The 18869-nt window shown below is 32.0% G+C and overlaps 1 protein-coding gene across 5 annotated transcripts in view; it reads right to left on the minus strand.

Moving 5' to 3' along the window:
- Positions 1–2500: 2500 nt before the first annotated feature.
- LOC129000913 (sodium/hydrogen exchanger 9B1-like) overlaps positions 2501–18869 on the minus strand; it is a 51054-nt gene continuing 34685 nt past the window's right edge. For 4 of the 5 annotated variants that reach the window (XM_054427996.1, XM_054427994.1, XM_054427997.1 and 1 more), the window contains 11 exons: positions 16980–17176; positions 14422–14500; positions 13341–13715; positions 10884–11066; positions 8770–8945; positions 7694–7800; positions 6727–6891; positions 5614–5757; positions 4985–5086; positions 3787–3940; positions 2501–3186 (listed from right to left, as the gene is read on the minus strand). In XM_054427996.1, the coding sequence (XP_054283971.1) occupies positions 2984–3186; positions 3787–3940; positions 4985–5086; positions 5614–5757; positions 6727–6891; positions 7694–7800; positions 8770–8945; positions 10884–11066; positions 13341–13715; positions 14422–14500; positions 16980–17176 (1885 nt within the window). In that variant the 3' untranslated portion in view covers positions 2501–2983. The remainder of the gene's footprint in view (positions 3187–3786; positions 3941–4984; positions 5087–5613; positions 5758–6726; positions 6892–7693; positions 7801–8769; positions 8946–10883; positions 11067–13340; positions 13716–14421; positions 14501–16979; positions 17177–18869) is intronic. The other variant, XM_054427998.1, reaches the window with a different exon arrangement.

The raw sequence follows: 18869 nt of genomic DNA on the forward strand, positions 1-18869 counted from the left end.
AAGATCTGATTAACTTATTCATTAACTTGTCAAAGATCAATCTTGGAACAAGTTCACGGTGTTCTCATGAGTGAAGAATGTTTGAAATTAATATTGGGAGAATTCACGTTGTAGAATAAAATGCTTTATTCCAAGTAGTTTATCCTAGTAACTTAAAAGTTGTATGGTAATAAATCAGCGATAATGCATGATCCAGCTTTCCTGATACTCTAAAAAAAACACCAATTTAAACGTTAAATAACTTTTTCGTTCCGACTTCTTATATTAAGAATAAAACAAACATTATATTTGTTTTGTGAAGTAAGGAAAGCAACTGTAAAATACATAATTGTTCACAAAAACCTACTCAAAGCTTTCTGTGGATTTGTTGTCTTAATGTTGGCACCAAACCAGTACACTGCCGCCAACATAAATCCTCGGAAAGGAAAATAACATTTGCTTTTGAGAGAAATTCTGCAGCCATATATAACAAACAGGATAGCCAAATTTTCGGGTCGACTAATAAATGATCGTACATTATTATTCTCTCTTATACATATATTTGTAGGAACCAAGTTGCACTTTAGTCACTATGTGTTTGTAACCAGTTTAAATTCTACTAAGTTCTTAAAACAAATTGTGAATGATTGCTCAAGAGCCTACAACATTTTTTTTCTTTTAGTTATTATAAATGAACTATTAGTTTATCAAATTATTTAGGATTATGATATAACCTAGCTAGATCGTACCATTAAAAGAGGTAACGCTATTACATTAAGAATTGACATACACGACTATTTAACATTTTTATCATGCAATACTTCATTTTTTAATCATATGACTACAGTTTAATTTGCTTTGAATGTATTAGAGAACTTTGTTTGCTGATAATAATACTATAAATAGAAAAATAAATACTAAACTTAGGGTGGGATATTTGCCTACAGAAAAGTTCTGATTGATTGTTTGTTAAGCACAAACATAATTATGTACAACTTATAATTATGCTTCAAAGAGGCCAATACCCTCTTATACCATGCAGCTCTTTACGTTGTTAAAATAAACTAAGCAAACTGTTTTAAGTTATTGTATTTAAATCATATTTCGAAGCAGTATTTTTATATGTACATTTAAATCCCTTATTTGTATAATCTTTCAGGTTATATCATTTATATATATGTAGATAACTTTGCCTGTTTGAGTTGTCTTACATTATTTAATTTAAGAGTAAGAGTTTTTGCATATGGTCTATGCATATACGAAGGAAGTCAAACCAATACTTTTTGGTGTTACAGATTGATAGCTTAATTAATACCTGTACCTTTTCATCAAACAGATTTGCATAATCCATAGGCTAGGATCTTGGTAGTCATTATGATCCAAACTGTAACCTTTAAGACGACACTTGTGTCTCCAAGCCACAATACTAGATAAAAAAGGTTTTTTTTGTGTAATACATAGTTTTCTAGCACTTAACATACGCTGTATGCCGTCTGAAACTATATAACTAACAATTATACAGTATTTTTCATTGCACACACAAAAATCTTACAATCAACTCAAAACACTCTAACAACTCAAATTAACACTTTAAATAGTACGAATCCAAAGCATGGGATTAACACAGTATTTTGTCGTCAGTGGATCATAAATATAGAAATATATTTTTATTTTTGGAATCTAGAAGAGAAACAACTAAACAAATTAACCCTGGCCAAAGCTAGGTAAGGTCTGCCAACATAAATCTTTCGTTGACAAACTGTTTCTGATAAACGAGGTAAATTGTTTTATTGGTGGTCTGGAAACTAGTTCTGTCTTTGATATTACGAAAATAACATTACGAACTCCAACATTTCACCATCTCAACGTTTCATTTTTAAGCTATACCACTTTCTAAAACTACTAGAAGTACTTGCATTATATTAAATAAACATACTCCACAGGCAGTATCTGTCCATAGAACTATGATGTTATAAACATATTTTTCTTAACCAGTAATCTAACTTAATGGTTTCGAATCGTAACACTGAATAAACTCTAGAAGGGGTTTTGTAATAAAATATATATTTATATAGAATATTTTACTAAACATAATATGCATAACGATGAACATCTTAAGATTTATTTCTATACAATTTTAACTATATTGTCTATTTTAATATCACTTTGTAACCATGCGCTTCGTCTATACATTGAATATCTATTTCGATTCTACATATATGTACAACTAACTAGGAAGACTATTTTAAGTACATAATAATTAATTTGTTCTAGATCCCCTAAATCCTGTTCAAAAATAAATTCATCATAATGTTCGATTAACATTTTAATTATTCCAATTTACTCAATTGAAACGTTACACACATATTCTATTATTTTAATATGAATTGTTAGAATCTTTATGTTAAAGTTTTTATCAATCTCATATATTTTAAACAGTAACGCAATGAAAACAAAACCAATATCAATCATAAAATATTATATATACCTGATATGGATTTTGAAAGTTTCAATTCTCTAGAAATTAAATCGTCTTAATTCATCTAAAATTGTGTAAATCAAACTATAGTTTTATACACAAAACAATAATAATACACAACAGAACACAAATTTAACAAGTGTTGTTTTTTTACTCATACACGGTTGGTGTTGGAGCAACAATATAAGAATCAGATATTAAAGTTATTCATAGAAAAAAACGATTAAAAAACAGTATGATTTAATTGAACATATATTCCAAAATTTTACTAAAATTAGAAAAAAGTTAATAGCATTGCAAGTTAACTAAATTTATTTTCCCTTATTTACACCATTTCTCACTAAGTATTTCCATAATTATAATAAACATATTTAAGTATTCAGCAATTTTAGTTTGAAATTTTGTACTCTTTCTTAAGGCCCATGAACCAACTTAACAATGCTAGGACATCCTAGGAGTACTAAATAGTAGGTAACCGTAGTCAACCATGTCTTTCCGTACATTGCCAGACGTTTCCGCCCTACTCTAGGGCTGGTGGGTAACTACTAGGTTAGGCACGGGTCGTCGAACCGCATGAGGCGAATGGTGCCTAGAGGACATTGACCTTCTCTCTATGTCATCTTCGTCATTTCCTTGGTCTATGACGGTTATGTCACGAAGAGAAGGTCTTGCGCTGTGGCGCCAACCAGCTGGAGGACCTGCTACAGTCTTTGTCAAAAGTTTGGTGCCTGAAACAAAATTAAGATACTTCAATCATGTTGGCTAATATTGAGGTAAAGTTTGATTGGGGTTCTCTTTGCTGATGTTAATTTTCATATTGAATTTAACAATTGGTTAAACGGTATTAACCACAAAAAAAAATTAGTTTGAAATTCATTTTTCCTGCATTTATCTGGAGATGTTTTCTTGCATATTTTCATTGCAAAGTGGGCTTAATTGCACTGACTATTTCACGCAAAGTAGTTGATTCCTGAATTTACTTAGTTTCACGCACTCTTCTCACTTTGCTAATATGGTAAAAATCTCAATTCTCACTTATTATGGTAAAAAAATATATATAATAAGTTTTTAGCGTTTCTATATCAGACTACTGAGATTTAATTAATCAAGAATAACAAAGATATACTGTTTATGTTGTTCAAAAATTATTTCAAACTAAATGCTGAGAGTGTTTTCAAAATAGTATTTCCGACTAAGATATTAATTAGAAAAAAATACGAAAGAAATCTCCAAAATATAGTGATTGAGAGTTATATTAAGTTAATTTATGAGTGAATTATTTTGATATGTCAGCTACAAATACTTGACACTTCAATAAATTAACTTACCTGTAAGCATGATAAGTATAGCACCCAGAGGAGCTGTCAGTGCAATGGATAACACACAAAACATTAGCATGACCTTGGCACTCTCATACTCCTCGGAACCAGGCTTCTTGCCCATCTCCACAACCATACTTAGCGCCACTGGGGCTAAAGCAGCCTGAAAAATAGGTGCAAACATGTATTTAGAATAGTTTCTCTTATCTAAGCTACAAGTTAACTGTTAACTATAATAACAACTTTTACCTATGTACGTTAAGCTATAAGTTTTATGTTTATATTTTAACCCTAATTAATATAACGTCATCATAATTTAACCATTCAGTGATTCACTATTTTAAGCTGAATAAAAATCAGGGTGAATAAATAATCAAGATGCCCTATTTTTGCAGTTTTATTAATATAGAGTCTCATTTACTAGAGAGAGTAAAATCAATTACAGCAATTTTAATAGTCAATAATAATTGACACTAAAACTGGTTTATTTTAATAATTTAAATTTGTATTATCTTTTTGTTTAGTTTTTCTAGAGGCTGGATGCTTCTTTTTCTTTCATTTTTTTCCGCCAATGAGGCCTAATAGTGAACTATATTGATAACAAGTAGTGGCAGGTACCAGGTCCCGAACCCACGATATCGTTTCTTTGGGCCCGTGGCCCGTGTCCGTTAAGCTACCGACTGAGCCACCAACTTCATTACTTTGTCCTATTAACTTTGTTTGTATTTCTTTTAAATTGCTAACACCACTTTATGTGAATCATACGATAAACTCGTAACATGTGCATATTGTGATTATACTGTATTTCTTAAAAGTAATTTTCTTTTACGAGTCATATTGTCAAACAAACCCATTTCCTGTGCAACATCATGGACATATTTGTTTACTGGCGTAACATATATTCCTATACAAATATATAGTTTTATACCGTATTTATGATAAATGAATATAGGCCTGTTTTGACGAATCGTTGTTAATTTAATATACATTTATATTGGGTTTAATAAAAAAAAAAAAATACTTTACACCGTAAGTGTTTGGTCAAGAGTAAGAAACAAACTGAAAGAGAATAGAGCAATACAAATTACATGCCTTAAACAATGACAATTTACCTAAATTCTAAAGTTAGGAAATTTTGTGACAAGAAGAGGGGTACTATAAACTCTATAGTAAAATACAACGTATTCTTTAAAACTATAAACATTACCTGCACTGAAGCTTTAGCCATCCAAGACAACGCGACGAATATCTTCTCTTTGAAATTCAAATTTGTCCCGAACGCTACTACAACTGTAGCCATTTGCCGCAACTGAAAAATATACATATGTCAATTAACAGAAATATTCATATTCATAAACTTAGTAAATTTGCAAAAAATATGATGGAAATTATTGCCATTATTTACGAAATGTAAACTTCAACTATAATTATTCTACAACAAATAATAAAGATATGCAAACGAAATTGACAAACTTAAATAGTCAAGGCTGTCCGATTCCATAAATAAAAATTATTTTGATTTGATTTTCTTTAAACATATACTTTATTCAATCAACAAACAAAATGAAATATTTGCAATATTCAGGTAAGAAGATGGGACATGTTGTTTCGTGCAATATGGTTGGTATTGAAATCACATTGTTTGTATATGACTCTCAAACACTTCTTAAATGTAAGCTTTTTTATTTCATCGTTTTATAGAGTGTGTTTTATAAAGTTTATATTGAATGATGAAAAAAGTTGTTTTGAAATGTAGAGTTGTACCTGAAAAACGCTTTCTCGGTAAATACCATTTTATTTATCGTAATAACCTATTATTATACAAACATGACTTACGATGCAGGAAGCAGCTAAAGTGGCTGTGGCTATTATAAATATATGAGTATCAATCTCTCTAATACGAATCTGGGTTCCAGTCAATGAGAAAAGAATTGGCTCAAACACCATCCAGAAAATATCAAACGCAGTCACGACAGGGTTCTGAAAATAACATCATATTAGCACCATTTTTAATTGTATATTATTATCAGACTATTACTATAGAATTCGGGATTTACCAAGCACTTTACTTGCATGCAAAGTAAAGCAGCATAATACATGAAATTATTTATATGTTACATTATTTTATAAACTATTACATATGGCATATATGTATTTTGATATATTACATGGATGTTTTCTGAAATACTTTAAATTTGTGTAGTACTATTAACATTTCATCCAATACTGTGTCGAAATAATTTTTAAAAAATTGAGTTTTGTTCTTATTGGAACGTTTATTATTTTTTATATATAAAAGTAGAATTTCGAAGTTACACTAAATTATTCTATTTGCTTGTAATCAATGGTTTCATCAGTTCCCATTTCGTAGTCCATTTTGATAAAGGAATAGAGTTTGAATCAGCTAACTAACTTACTTCCTCAGCAAAAAAATGTTCACCTCAATAGTTATTTGTGTAAGTCGTGTGCGAAGTGGCAGTTCACTGCACATAAGAGAAATTATTACACATGAGCCACAGGCGAGTGTGGAAAGTTTCTTGAGTGCAGCAAGGCACTTTGCACTCACGTTACACATAATATTTTCCTACAGTTTCTATAAAGCTTATAAATAGTTAGTATTTAAAGCACTATACAACCCGTTTTTCAGTTAGGTTAAATAATAGTCAATGGTTAAATCCTAAATCCTAAGCGATGAACGAAATGGAAAACGCTTCACCGGCTGATCAAAGTCGTAATATCTTTTTCTGTTGTTTGGTTGGAATACTGGAGTGCGACAAAAACAAATGAGTGTGGGAAAAGTAAGTAAATGCAGCAATTAGCTACTTTGCGTGCTAATAAGTGCAAGGAAGCCCACTTTGTTAGGAAACTGTAGGAAAAAGTATTTGTTTATATGATCAACAAATGTATAACCTCCCTAAAACATTTGAAAATATTTAGTTTCAACCTTACATCCTCTATGTGCCAGCCTTGTGTTGACCAAATCCAGGAGGCAATGAAGGAGGCTGCCACCACTGCCAGGGGCCCCGCACCCTCCAGTTCTATCAATTCACTTCCAAACACGGAGATAAGTCCTCCGCACAGGAGCAGCAGAATCCTCATTGGTACAACGAACGGCTAAAATAATAGTGCATTGATCAGTAATCATATAATTATATGCATTCCGTTGTTATCTATAGCATAACCAAAGTCTATAGACATTCTACATACTATTTTGTAATTATATTTTGGCCTATAGCGGTTATTATGATATTTTGAAAATGTCTGAGTTTGTGAATACATTTTTATTCCAAAATCGTAAAGCTTATGGTAGGATGAATTCGTATTTTACAATAATATTTATAAGAAAGCAAGTATTTTAAGTAGGAACAGACGCTTGTTATTTTAAAATAAAACTGATTTAATAAATGTATGAAACTTATATGAGTAATATTTTCTTGGTAATAAATATATAAAATTTATAACATTATCTTAATAATAACTAGACCGGAATAACATTAGAACCATGAAAATAAGTAAACATTAGAATGCTAATATATTGTAAAGTTGGCAGTTAATAAGTCTGGGTTTTTCTATAAAACAATTAGAAAGTTTTCGGCATACCATAATTTGGCTTAACACAGGTGAACAATATTTCAAAAGATTAACAATTATGTAAAAATAAATTTTTTATCGTCAAATAAATTTATGGATTTTTCAAAATCTAAACATTTATTTTTAAACTAATCTCTTTCCCAACCGATGAAGCAATATATAACCAGGAAATTTAGTTTCTATCCCTAGATTTTAGGTAAACTATTTCACTCTCATATAATAATCAAGCACTTAATTTTTCATTACAGTTAGATTGTAAATGGAATCCATCTCTGGACTTAAATAACGAATATTCCAAAATTCGCTTAAAACATTGTTTACTTACATCACCTTTCTCAGGAATGTATTTTAGAAGCAGTCCCCAAAATATTCCGAAACCTACACCACAAAACACAGAGGCCATTCCTAAGATGACGTTATACATTGCCGAATCTGTAAAATAGAAAACCACAATACAACAAATGTATACACTATTTACAAAAGTCACTTACATTAGTGTCACTTACACAGTTAAATCTCACGGATTTATTTTTGAACTTTATTATCATATTTATCTTAAAGTTGCTGAATTCACATGGTAAATATTGTATAAATTATGTTAAAGGAATGTACTTGCTGATTTACACAATACATATTGAAACGTGTAATTTTTGTATGCTGTGTTATAGCATTATGTAAAACACTACATTGAAATAATTAACAGTCAGTTTGAAGACTGATTTAAATTATTTCTCCTTGTTTCCTAAAACTATCTTTGTACCATCTAACTATCTTCTATTTATTTTAACTATCCTTAAGTAAACTGTCTTTTCCGCTTTTATTGGTTAATGTTTAGCTTTATTTTATTTATATAAGGTAATTTGACCATATAATACTGTACTAATTAGCTACATAGTAATATTTGGTAAAATATGTATTAAGTTCGTTGTATTATCAGTAAATATTCACAACTTAAATATTTTACCTTAAATGGTTGATTGGGCTTATTATACTTGTTTGGAATCAATAAAACTTAACGCTTGCTGATAATTGCAGTAGGTTTTAAATAAATTTTCGGTTTAACATAATACTGTATTTGATTTAGTTGAAATTAAATCAAACTAATTACACTGTTTACAATGATGTAAAACTATAGTAGGCTAACAATAGCTGCATTTAAAACACGATGAAAAGGTTCCTGGACGATAGGTAGCTGGTTAAAAGTGTGAATGTTTATACTAAAGTATTTTCCTGATTCAACAAATCGTTTTAAAGTAACAAGCGCCAAAAGCACATAGTTTAATGTATTTAATATTCCTTCAACAAGAAAAAGGTCATAAAATCTCTATGGCTCGTGTTTAGAGCTAAATACAATCTCAATATAGTTAACTCTACAAATTTTAGGTGATGACAAACGCTTACGCTCTGAAAACATGAGGCCTTGCAGTATGCCAAAGGCGGCTACGGACGCAGCGTCGTCTATGCCGGAAACGGCGATAACTACGGTAGGGATTCCCTTAGCTACACCGTAGCCCTTGCTACGGATACGGAATAAGCACGGTACAACTACGGCTGGGGACACGGCAGCAACCACCACTCTGGAACATATAAGGACAATAGTGACATATAGTCTAACATACTATAACACATAGCACACACTACTACACACACTACTACTACAACTACTACCACTACTACTACTACTGTATGTACTATAACATACATGTGGTCTGGACATATAGTGAGGGAATAAGTAACTTAATAATCTCTAGCAAAATTAGGCTGAACAAATAGCCAAACTGTTTTGTTTGGATTGGTACAATCCATAATTGCTATTCGCAACTATAATGTTATAATATACCAAAAATAGTTTATACCTTTTTTCCTAGGACGTTAGGCACAAGCCCGGGATAGTTTTTCACATTACTACAGGCTAGACCTAGGGGTTACGGCATTGTCACTTAGATAAAATCCATTGCTGATTTGGCGGGATTTGAACCCGGGAACCCAGGAACCGGATTCCCACGCTCTAACCCCTAGACCAGCTTGCTACGCCAAAAATAGTTTATACTAAGGTCCAAAATGTTGTGTGTAAGTAAACTAGGTTTATAATTTTGGCTTTTAGCTAAGAGAGCAATTTACAATAATTATTTGTTGTCAATTAGAAAGTAAAATTTTCTTTTTGTGTCTTAACTTTGTATTTTTTGTATTTTTTATGCATAGTTTTTAAATAAACCGTAGCATACAAAAATAAAAATTTTAACTTAAAAAAAATATATTATATGAAGATGGCATTCCTTTCCATCCCCTGGATATTATTAAATATTCACTTCTACCCGCTTTATTTATAGGATATTTTTAATTTTACTTTTTTATTGTTTTGGTGACTTTGCAACCTATGTTACCATCTGACGTGATTATAAAATTAACTGAGTCTTTAAGAAATTTATATACATTTTGATTAAATCCACCCCCTCAAACGTGATCACATTAAATACAAATTAAACCAGGTTTCTGATTTGACTGTAGGATAAAACATATACTTTGTGATCAAAAATAATTATTTTATCATTATAAAATTTAATAGGATTTATATTGGCATTTATAGTATATGATAAGCATTGCAAATTCAGAGAGTGATGGTTTATACAGATTACAAAACACGCTTTGAATACTAGAACCATTATAATCAGCCCGACCAGTTTTCGTATTCAAATAGTACGAAACCCCTCCAAACATAATAAATAACGTATAATGTTATTTTAATCTTATACCCATTCTGCTTACACCACGCTATATTATTGTATAAGTCTGATATAGGCACATACCTACTGATTTTGTAGTAAATCTACAGCTGGATTTAATGTGTGATTTATTAATTGTAGCTTATGTAGTTACTGTAAATGTATGTGTCTTATTTCAGTGAAATTTTTGCTGAAAGCTTTAATACTCTAATGCGAACAATTCTTTCATTACTTGGTCTTTTAATTTATGAACTACTATTTAGGTTTAAATATTGGAAATAAATAAACAATTTTTATCAAACCTCGAATACGAAACAGAAACATATCATAGTGTCTTTAGCAACTCTAAAAGAATGGGAAAATCAACAAGGTAAAATTCTTTGTACATCTTTGCATGACGTCATCACACAATGTACCAATATACTGAAAAATGTTGAGTGTAATAATACAGTACATATTTTTTATTGCTATCCCAGCATCAAACTTAAATTATATTATATGCCACAACATCTGGTGAAACCCATAGCGTGACATAAACATCCTACCTACAAGTGCTCAGACAACAGCAAACTTGAGTCTAAAATAAATTACACACCTACTAGTATAGAATGCACTTTATTAATAAGCATAAGACTCTGTATCCTGTAAAATACACAACTTACTATAGTATAAAACCTGTTTCTTACAGGATATCAATTACTGATGATTCATGCCATTTCTTAAACATAGAAACTACTCAGATTTTCCTAAGACTCCAAAAAAATTACTTGTTTTTTATGACGCCACACTTACCCAGTCAGCAATGCCCACATGCCTGGTAGTCCAAGGATGAAATGACAAGCTAGGTAGACTATACCCGCTTCCACACACCAAGGGACCAGACCTAGCCGCAGGATGGTCCCGAAGAGGCGCTTCATTGCCCCAGGGTCAAGGTCAAGTCCGGCCTTGGTCAAGATAAGCACCAGGGCAATCCTCCTGTTGATTCAATGAATTAGTCTCGTTCTAATTTTACTTTCTCCCCTTATACAAAGTATATAGAGAACGTATTGTTTGAAATCATCGAGGTTGAGTTTTGAGAAAGACCTTTCGTATTGGGTTCCCCTGGATTTTTTTTTCTAATCAATGTGTGTGTGTGTGGACGTTTACAGAGCTAAAGACTACACCTGTGGTCCAATTTTGAAGAAACTTGCTACGTGGCTACTAATGCATGGTATCTCCAGGAGTGTTTTTACCATCTTAATTTTGTGTTTTTGCTTTAATTTAAATGTCGTACAACGTGCAATTCAACGTTATTTATATTTCACAGGTTAAGCAACACAGTCACATTTAACACAAAAATATATTTTTGTCACTATTTGTGTGGTTCATCTGTAAATAAACAGTTTATATTTCTTTTAATTAAATTGCTAGCAGGTATTATTCCCTAATCACTGACAAAGATTCTGTTTGCTATGATTCTGAATTCAACTAAAACAAAACAGACACATAACTGGTTGAAAACACATTCAAATAAATTCACACTCAAAGCTCTAGTAGAAGTGAATTTGTCAAGATAAATGTTACTTGTAATTAGACAGAGTTGTTTTCAGTTACAAACTCATAACCCTCAGTGGTTGATATAAATCCAGCAGAACATTACCATTTATAACAAAGCGTGGACGTTTAAACATTGAGCCAGACATATTAGTCCATTAACATTACAGCGATGGCTAGATTAATCTCTTTAGTTTATGTTTAACTTAGTGCATTATACCATTTCCAATTAAACATTAAAACTAGTATTCCAAATGTTTTTATGGCGAATTAAATTAAGGTATTGTTGTTGGATAGGTTATTTAATCAACTGATTTGACTTGAGTGGTTTTATTGATGAATGACACGCAACTAATTTCCTTAGCTCCCCTCAAATTATAATTAATTAAAATGTCTAGGATATACGATAATATTAACTAACATATTCATCATATTTCATATTCATACTAGCTGGCCCGACAGACGTCGTCCTGTCCTATGTGGTTTTATGTCACATGCTCGTTCATTTTCAAGAAGAGCTCGATCGCATGGCTCAATCACGTCCTGGTCGAAGTTCGTTTGCTACGCTAATTCACCTTTTGGTTGCAAATTAGCAATTGTCATAAATAATAATAAAAATTGTGCTGCACCCTGTTGGTAAACCTATTAACTTTTTAATGCTATTGAACACCACAGAATCAATTGGTGGATCTGCACCAAACTTCACACAAACCATCCTTGAATAATGTTTAATAATGCCTGAAAGTTTCATTAGGTTTCGGAGTCCATAAAGGACAAAAAACAACCAAACAAACATACATTGGATTTTATATATATATATAGATTATTTAGGAAATTAATTACTTTTTTTAAAGATTGTTTGATGAAGTTTGATATGATGAAGGGAAATTACTTCAGTGAATGGTTTAATTTACACGTCTTATTCATTTTGTTAGAGTCCAACGTCAAAGACTTACAATTTCCTGCATAAAACCTGTTTCAATGCCTTTGCCGCAATATTGATTAAACAAGCCACAAAATTAATTTACTTAAAAAAAGTATAAAATTATCTACAGAATAATTAATACATATTTTCCAAACGATTATTGGATTTTGATAAAAACTTATATACATGTTTCAAACTCTATCATAAAAGGCTAAAAAAATGGGTTTCTATTATTAAAACGTTTCTATTGTTTTAGGTTCTATGACCTAAAACATATACATTAACAAGTTAAATAGTCCTTCTGAGGAATTTATAATGGATAGTCAAATTTTTTATCTTACCTACATCGCAATCAATAGCATTTCTGCAAACCGTTACTTTATTTTAAACTTTTAAAATATAATAAAAACATAAAAAAACTCTTATTTTCACATTACTTTATTTTGTAATCAATATATTCCTGCATATCTACCTTTCAACATGATACCAAGGACCGTTTGCTCATTTTAATAGCATAGTACAACAATCTAAACTGTTCTTCTTGTATTTTAGTGTTGTGAACAACAATTTTATCCAGAAAATAACTTTAAATATAACGAATATAGTTTTGTATATTTAAACAAATTATTATAAATTGTGATAACTGCTGAATGAATCTGTAAGCAAATAGATATAAACATCTCAGAGATATAAACAGGATTCAGATAAATACCAAATAATAACTTTAATGTTAATATATTATTTTGAAAGTTTTAAATAAAAAAAAAAATTAAATTAAAACAAACTATTACCTCAGAACTGACGAAACTTTGAGATAAGGCCCATGAATATCCACCAACCCCATGTTCTGGTAGATCACTCCAACAGCAAGCATGCCAGCCAGTCCAGGCAAGTTGATAAGTCTGAAGAAGTAACCACCGAAGTGGGCAGAGATGACGAGCATGGCCATGGCAAACAGAGGACCTCCAGGTGCTGCGTCGGAGCCCATCACGGAGTAGACGACGCCCCAGGCCAGCATGACCAGAAGGAAGAGGGCGAAGCACTGGGCCACGTGGCGGTAGGTGGGGCAGAAGGGGTAGGGACAGAACATCTGCCAGAAGCTGGGCTCCCAACCAGGACCTGTCTCCTTCTGACGACACTTGGCGCACAACAGGTACCACCAGGAACTGTCCGAAATGATTTAGTTAATGGCATTAATTCAGTACAATAACAGATAAGTAAGAGAGGAAACACGCTTATGGGATAACCATGCCCTTTCAGTTTTGGTGTATTGTGCCGGAAATATACTTTCAAGGAAGGGCCCGAACGGCAAGCACTGTGCGGAGATTCCTATCGCACAAGACACAGGGCGAGGAGGGACTTAAACCTAGACACCAGCACTAGTGCTAGACACCACCAACATGTACCATGGAGTGAATCAATGGTATCGTACAAATTTATTTTTCGTATCTGTCTGGTTTGAATACCATAGTTATATCCCACAGTTATATGTAATGAATCCACTGTACAGGGACATCATTTGGCTTCAGGCCTTTGATATTTGAAGGAGCTTTGCACTAATCCCAAAATTGTGCTCAACACTTACAACTGGAGCTATATTCATCAGAAACCAATGATAAATTGCGTAGAAACACACTTCAAGGAACACAACTGTCCTATCTGTTTCATTTGTCGCCATACTGGTTTTCTAATAATCTAGTCAATTTCATGCATTATAAACAAGGAAAACTACTATACAAACTAAAGCGATACACTTTAGGCGATTTACAATACGGGTTGAACTTTATGAATCAACATAACGCTTTTCATATTATTTCTAATTTTCATCAAAACCGCTACTTAAATAAAAGAAAATGTAACAGTTGTACTTACGCTTCAGTCCTGGCATTGTATTGCTGATGTATGTGGTCCAAGTTAAGTTGGCCTGTGTTGCTACTTGTGTTACTGTGTTCTAAAAAAATAAATGAATTATAAAAATACTACATTTTTCGTTTTGGAAATGAATTTGTGTGTCTATTATTTATAGAAAATTTATTTACAATCAGTATTATCTATTTTCATACCACGTAAAAAAAGCTGTCAGTAAAAAATAGAACTATCAATTTCCTAACTTTTGTAACATTTAGCATAAATAAATGTGCTTCATCTTTTGGTATTCTCTTTTAGTAAAAAAAAAACTGCATGCTCAACTAAAAAAGTGTTATTATTGAATTAATAAATAAAATTATATACATACCATATAATGTACTACAGCATGAACAAGTCAAATACATACTTTTTAATGAATAGTTAATTACAAAATTATAAACTAATAAAATACCCCCGCCGCAGCAAACCTGCAGACTAAGCGAATTTCCATTTGCCTGATTGGATTTACACTAAAATGTCTCCTTAAAAATATCACATTTATTCCCTATTTAAATAGAATCAGTTTAACACATACTTAGGTTTGCTGCAACAGGGAGGGTAAGTGGTTTTTTATGTAAAATGTTAATAGTTAGTAAGAAATTAAAACATTTTCCAAATTTGGGCAAAATATGTTAATAAACAAGCAAACTACAACAGTTTACTTATTCTCCATAAGAATAACATGGGAATTTTAAATTAATAATTTTTTTGAATTTTCTCCGTAACCATTAGGCGCATTATAACGCTTCAATATACTAAATTATTTGTTTTTTTAAGCTCTACAAAATAGTTTGGAAAGAAATTGCAAAATTTTATGTTTTTTGGGTCAAAAATTGGAAAACCCATTTTTACCCCATAAAAGCCCCCATAAACCCCCGTTCCCATGGTCCGATCATGCTGGTTCGCGAACTCGTTCGAATAAACGTAGGTTTACACGTTTGTACCAAATTTCATCAAAATCGGATCATTTTTGCTCAAGTTATCGCGCTAACGGACACACACACACACACACACACACACACACACACACACATATATATATATATATATATATATATTTATATATATATATATCTAATATATAAAATTCTCGTGTCACAGTGTTTGTCTGCAAACTCCTCCGGATCGACTTCACCGATCGTTATGAAATTTGGTGTGTAAATTCTGTAGGTATGCGAATCGGACGTAAACTATTTCCCGTTTCGAAATTCTTAAAAGGGCTCCGCCCCAGTGGCTCTGGAGTTTCCCATGTTAACCTTATGAGAAATGGAATTAATGAATCTTAACAGCTGTTTCAATTAAACAAGTTGGTTCTGTTCTATGATGTTCAATAGCATTAAAGTTGCAAGGATTACCAACAGGGTGCAGCACTATTATTTCTTTTACATTTATGACAACAGCTAATTTGCAACCAAAAGGTGAGTGAGCGTAGCGAACGAACTTCAACCTGGAGGCGAGTTAGCGTAGCGAACGAGCTAACCTGAAGGCAAGTGAGCGCAGCGAACGAGCTCCAACCTAAAGGTGAGTGAGCGTAGCGAACGAGCTCTAACCCAAAGGTGAGTGAGCGTAGCGAACGAACTTCAACCAGGACGTGATTGAGCGATGCGAACGAGATCATCTTGAAAATTAAACGTAACGGTACTTAAATTATAAATAGTCAAAGGCAAGACAACGTCTGCCGGGTTTTCCATCGGTCTGTCTTAGGGGAAACCTATAACTTAGGCGATACGAAGTTCGCCGGGTCAGCTAGTATATATATATATATATGAATTTGAACGGATGGTGTTTTTGGCCTCTAGGGACCTCAAAACAAAAAATCGCTCCTGGGTCCAGGTCTTACCATGAGTACTACGGTAATAGCTTATTCCCTATATGGGAAATTCGCTAATAAAAAACAAGTCTGTGTTGCTTAATTTAATTTATTTTGTGCAATCAGAAGAGCAGCACTTGCCTATGAGTGCTGCCTGTAAGTCTGCTTGATTTTTATGAAAAAACTAACTATACAAATAAGAATATTATTATTTTCAATTTAAATTAAAAAAAGGAAACTATTGCCAAAAAAGTATATATGATTAGAAAAAGCATTTAATTCTCATCTACGGTCGTGGAATATTTTAGAATAGATAAAACAGAGGGTGTTACTCTAATTTTTTTTTGTAAAAAGCGGTCCAAAGCAATATGTTTTGTGAATGCCTCTTTTCATTATTAGTATTTAATTGATATATTAAATTCATTATAAATACCTATACAACAAAATAAAATAAAACAAAGCCTGCTATTGTTTCCACATTATTTTAGGCTTGTCCTAGAGGGTTGCTCTATTATCTTAAAGATTGAATCCATTGGTGATTGGTGGGATTTGCACCCAGGCCCACGGAATCCGAAGCTCCACACTTTACTGGACCCACTCACTCCCTGAACTATTAAATAGTACAACTTGGAAGTTTTTAACGTAAAGTTTTATGTGTTTTATGTGAGTTTATGGTGATGGCTAGATAATATTGTAAGAGAAAATTTCTAACCTACAAAGTGACTGTGGTCGCCGTTATGAAGACCGAGGTTTTTACCAAGATGGCTGCCGGTGCTGATCTTTCTCTTCCGCTCCTCATCAGCATGCACGGCATCCATGCTGATGCTGACTTTCCTCCTTGGCTCATCGTGTGTGAACCCTGTGTTGAGAGTTCCATGTGCTTCTCGGCTGTCGTCTACTGCGGTCATCCTGTCATGGAGACGTCAAGGTTAGATAAAATTAATTAAAAGTTAAATTTAACCTAATTAAGAGAGAAAGATTGGATTTATAATATAAGGAAATAGTTTTAATACTGAATTGTTGCAAGTTGAATTAATTTCAGGTGTCAATGTTTGATTTAATTATTTTACATGGTTAAATCGGTGGTTCAGCAGTTAGCATTTCAATAAGTTAAAAACCTAAAGAGATCGGAGAACAACATTACAACTTTAGGACTCAAAGATAAATTCCAAAGGGATGTATGTTGTCTTTTATTTTGATATGAATATTATAAGGTAACGATTTAGACTGAAAAGAAAATTTATACGTCTTAAACATAGGAATAAAAGTGTTATTTACCACATTGGGACAAGTTAAGTTATAGAAGTAATAGATAAAACTAAAAGAATACTTTTTTAAGGATTCTTTTTACTTGGACGAAAATATTTGTTTATGATTTTAAAACTGTACATTAAAAATATGTTTTCCTATGATAAAAATTTGATTAATATTAAGGCGCCAGATGACTATTAGGAAGATACCTGTTTTTTCCTCGCTAAAACTCGTATACAAGAGTTTTAAATATCTAAGTACAGTAATAGGAATTAATAAAAAATAATTGAAAGTAACACGAATTAAACTATAAAAAACATATTTTTCACCACACTAAGATGTTTTTATCCGTTTTACAAAGGTTTATTAGAGGCCGAAAGCTACGTTTTGCTGTCCATGAAAGCTGCCATCGTGATTTGGGGACGAAGCAGGTTTTTACATCCTTAGGGCCAAAAATTAGCTGTTCACTTACTTTCTCAACACATTAATGCATATTAAATACACAATCAGTATCAATAGCATTGAAATAGACTTGTGATATTTTCAAAGCTGCCTAGCAACTATTTATTATTATTTTCACCGATTCCTCAAATGTTCACACAACCTTAAAGTTGTAGTTGTGTTCATTGTTTTTCTGCATTATTATTGTAGTGAATAGTGGTAATAGGGTAAAGTGTGGTGAAAAATAGCGGTTGTACCATGGACCTAAATAATTTTCCAGCTCTCGATCGTTCTAAGTCCCCGAGTCGGCAAAACCTCATTTTCAGCCCTAGCTACGAAATATACTATAAATCTAAATAAACATGTAAGCAGGCTATCCACGTACGGTATATACGTCGATTACTTAATGCAGAGATTACTTAATTTAAGTGCACCCCCTATAAAACTGTCTATAGTAAAACTAGTTTTATAACTATAAAGTTTCTTACTGTTGAAACGAACATCTATTTAGATTTGAATATTTAGCTCTTTTTGTCAAACAAACTAAGCGAAACATCAAATTAGATATATGCTCAAAGCATTAAATTCATATGAAGCCATTTTCGCGTAAAATAATTAGATCCCAACATTGTTCTGGTAAACAGATTAGGAACCGATTACTATTGAAATTTGTAACTAAACCCGAATATATACACATCGAACCTATTATTTTAAAATAGCTAAATATCTAACAAAAGTTAAGCCCATTAAAACTTAATTACAAATCCCTATATATGAACAATACTCAACAAACATACCGAGAAAATAACCCAAAGAAATATTCATTTTTCCAATCTAATAGCTTCCTAGCCACCTTTTTTGTACTGTGTACCGCATCGTCTTGCATAATTCTGTAAACTGTCACACTCTA

Source organism: Macrosteles quadrilineatus, unplaced genomic scaffold (assembly GCF_028750875.1).
Source record: "Macrosteles quadrilineatus isolate MER2022 unplaced genomic scaffold, UCM_ALF_1.0 Scaffold_8__2_contigs__length_117827958, whole genome shotgun sequence".
Taxonomy (NCBI): domain Eukaryota; kingdom Metazoa; phylum Arthropoda; class Insecta; order Hemiptera; family Cicadellidae; genus Macrosteles; species Macrosteles quadrilineatus.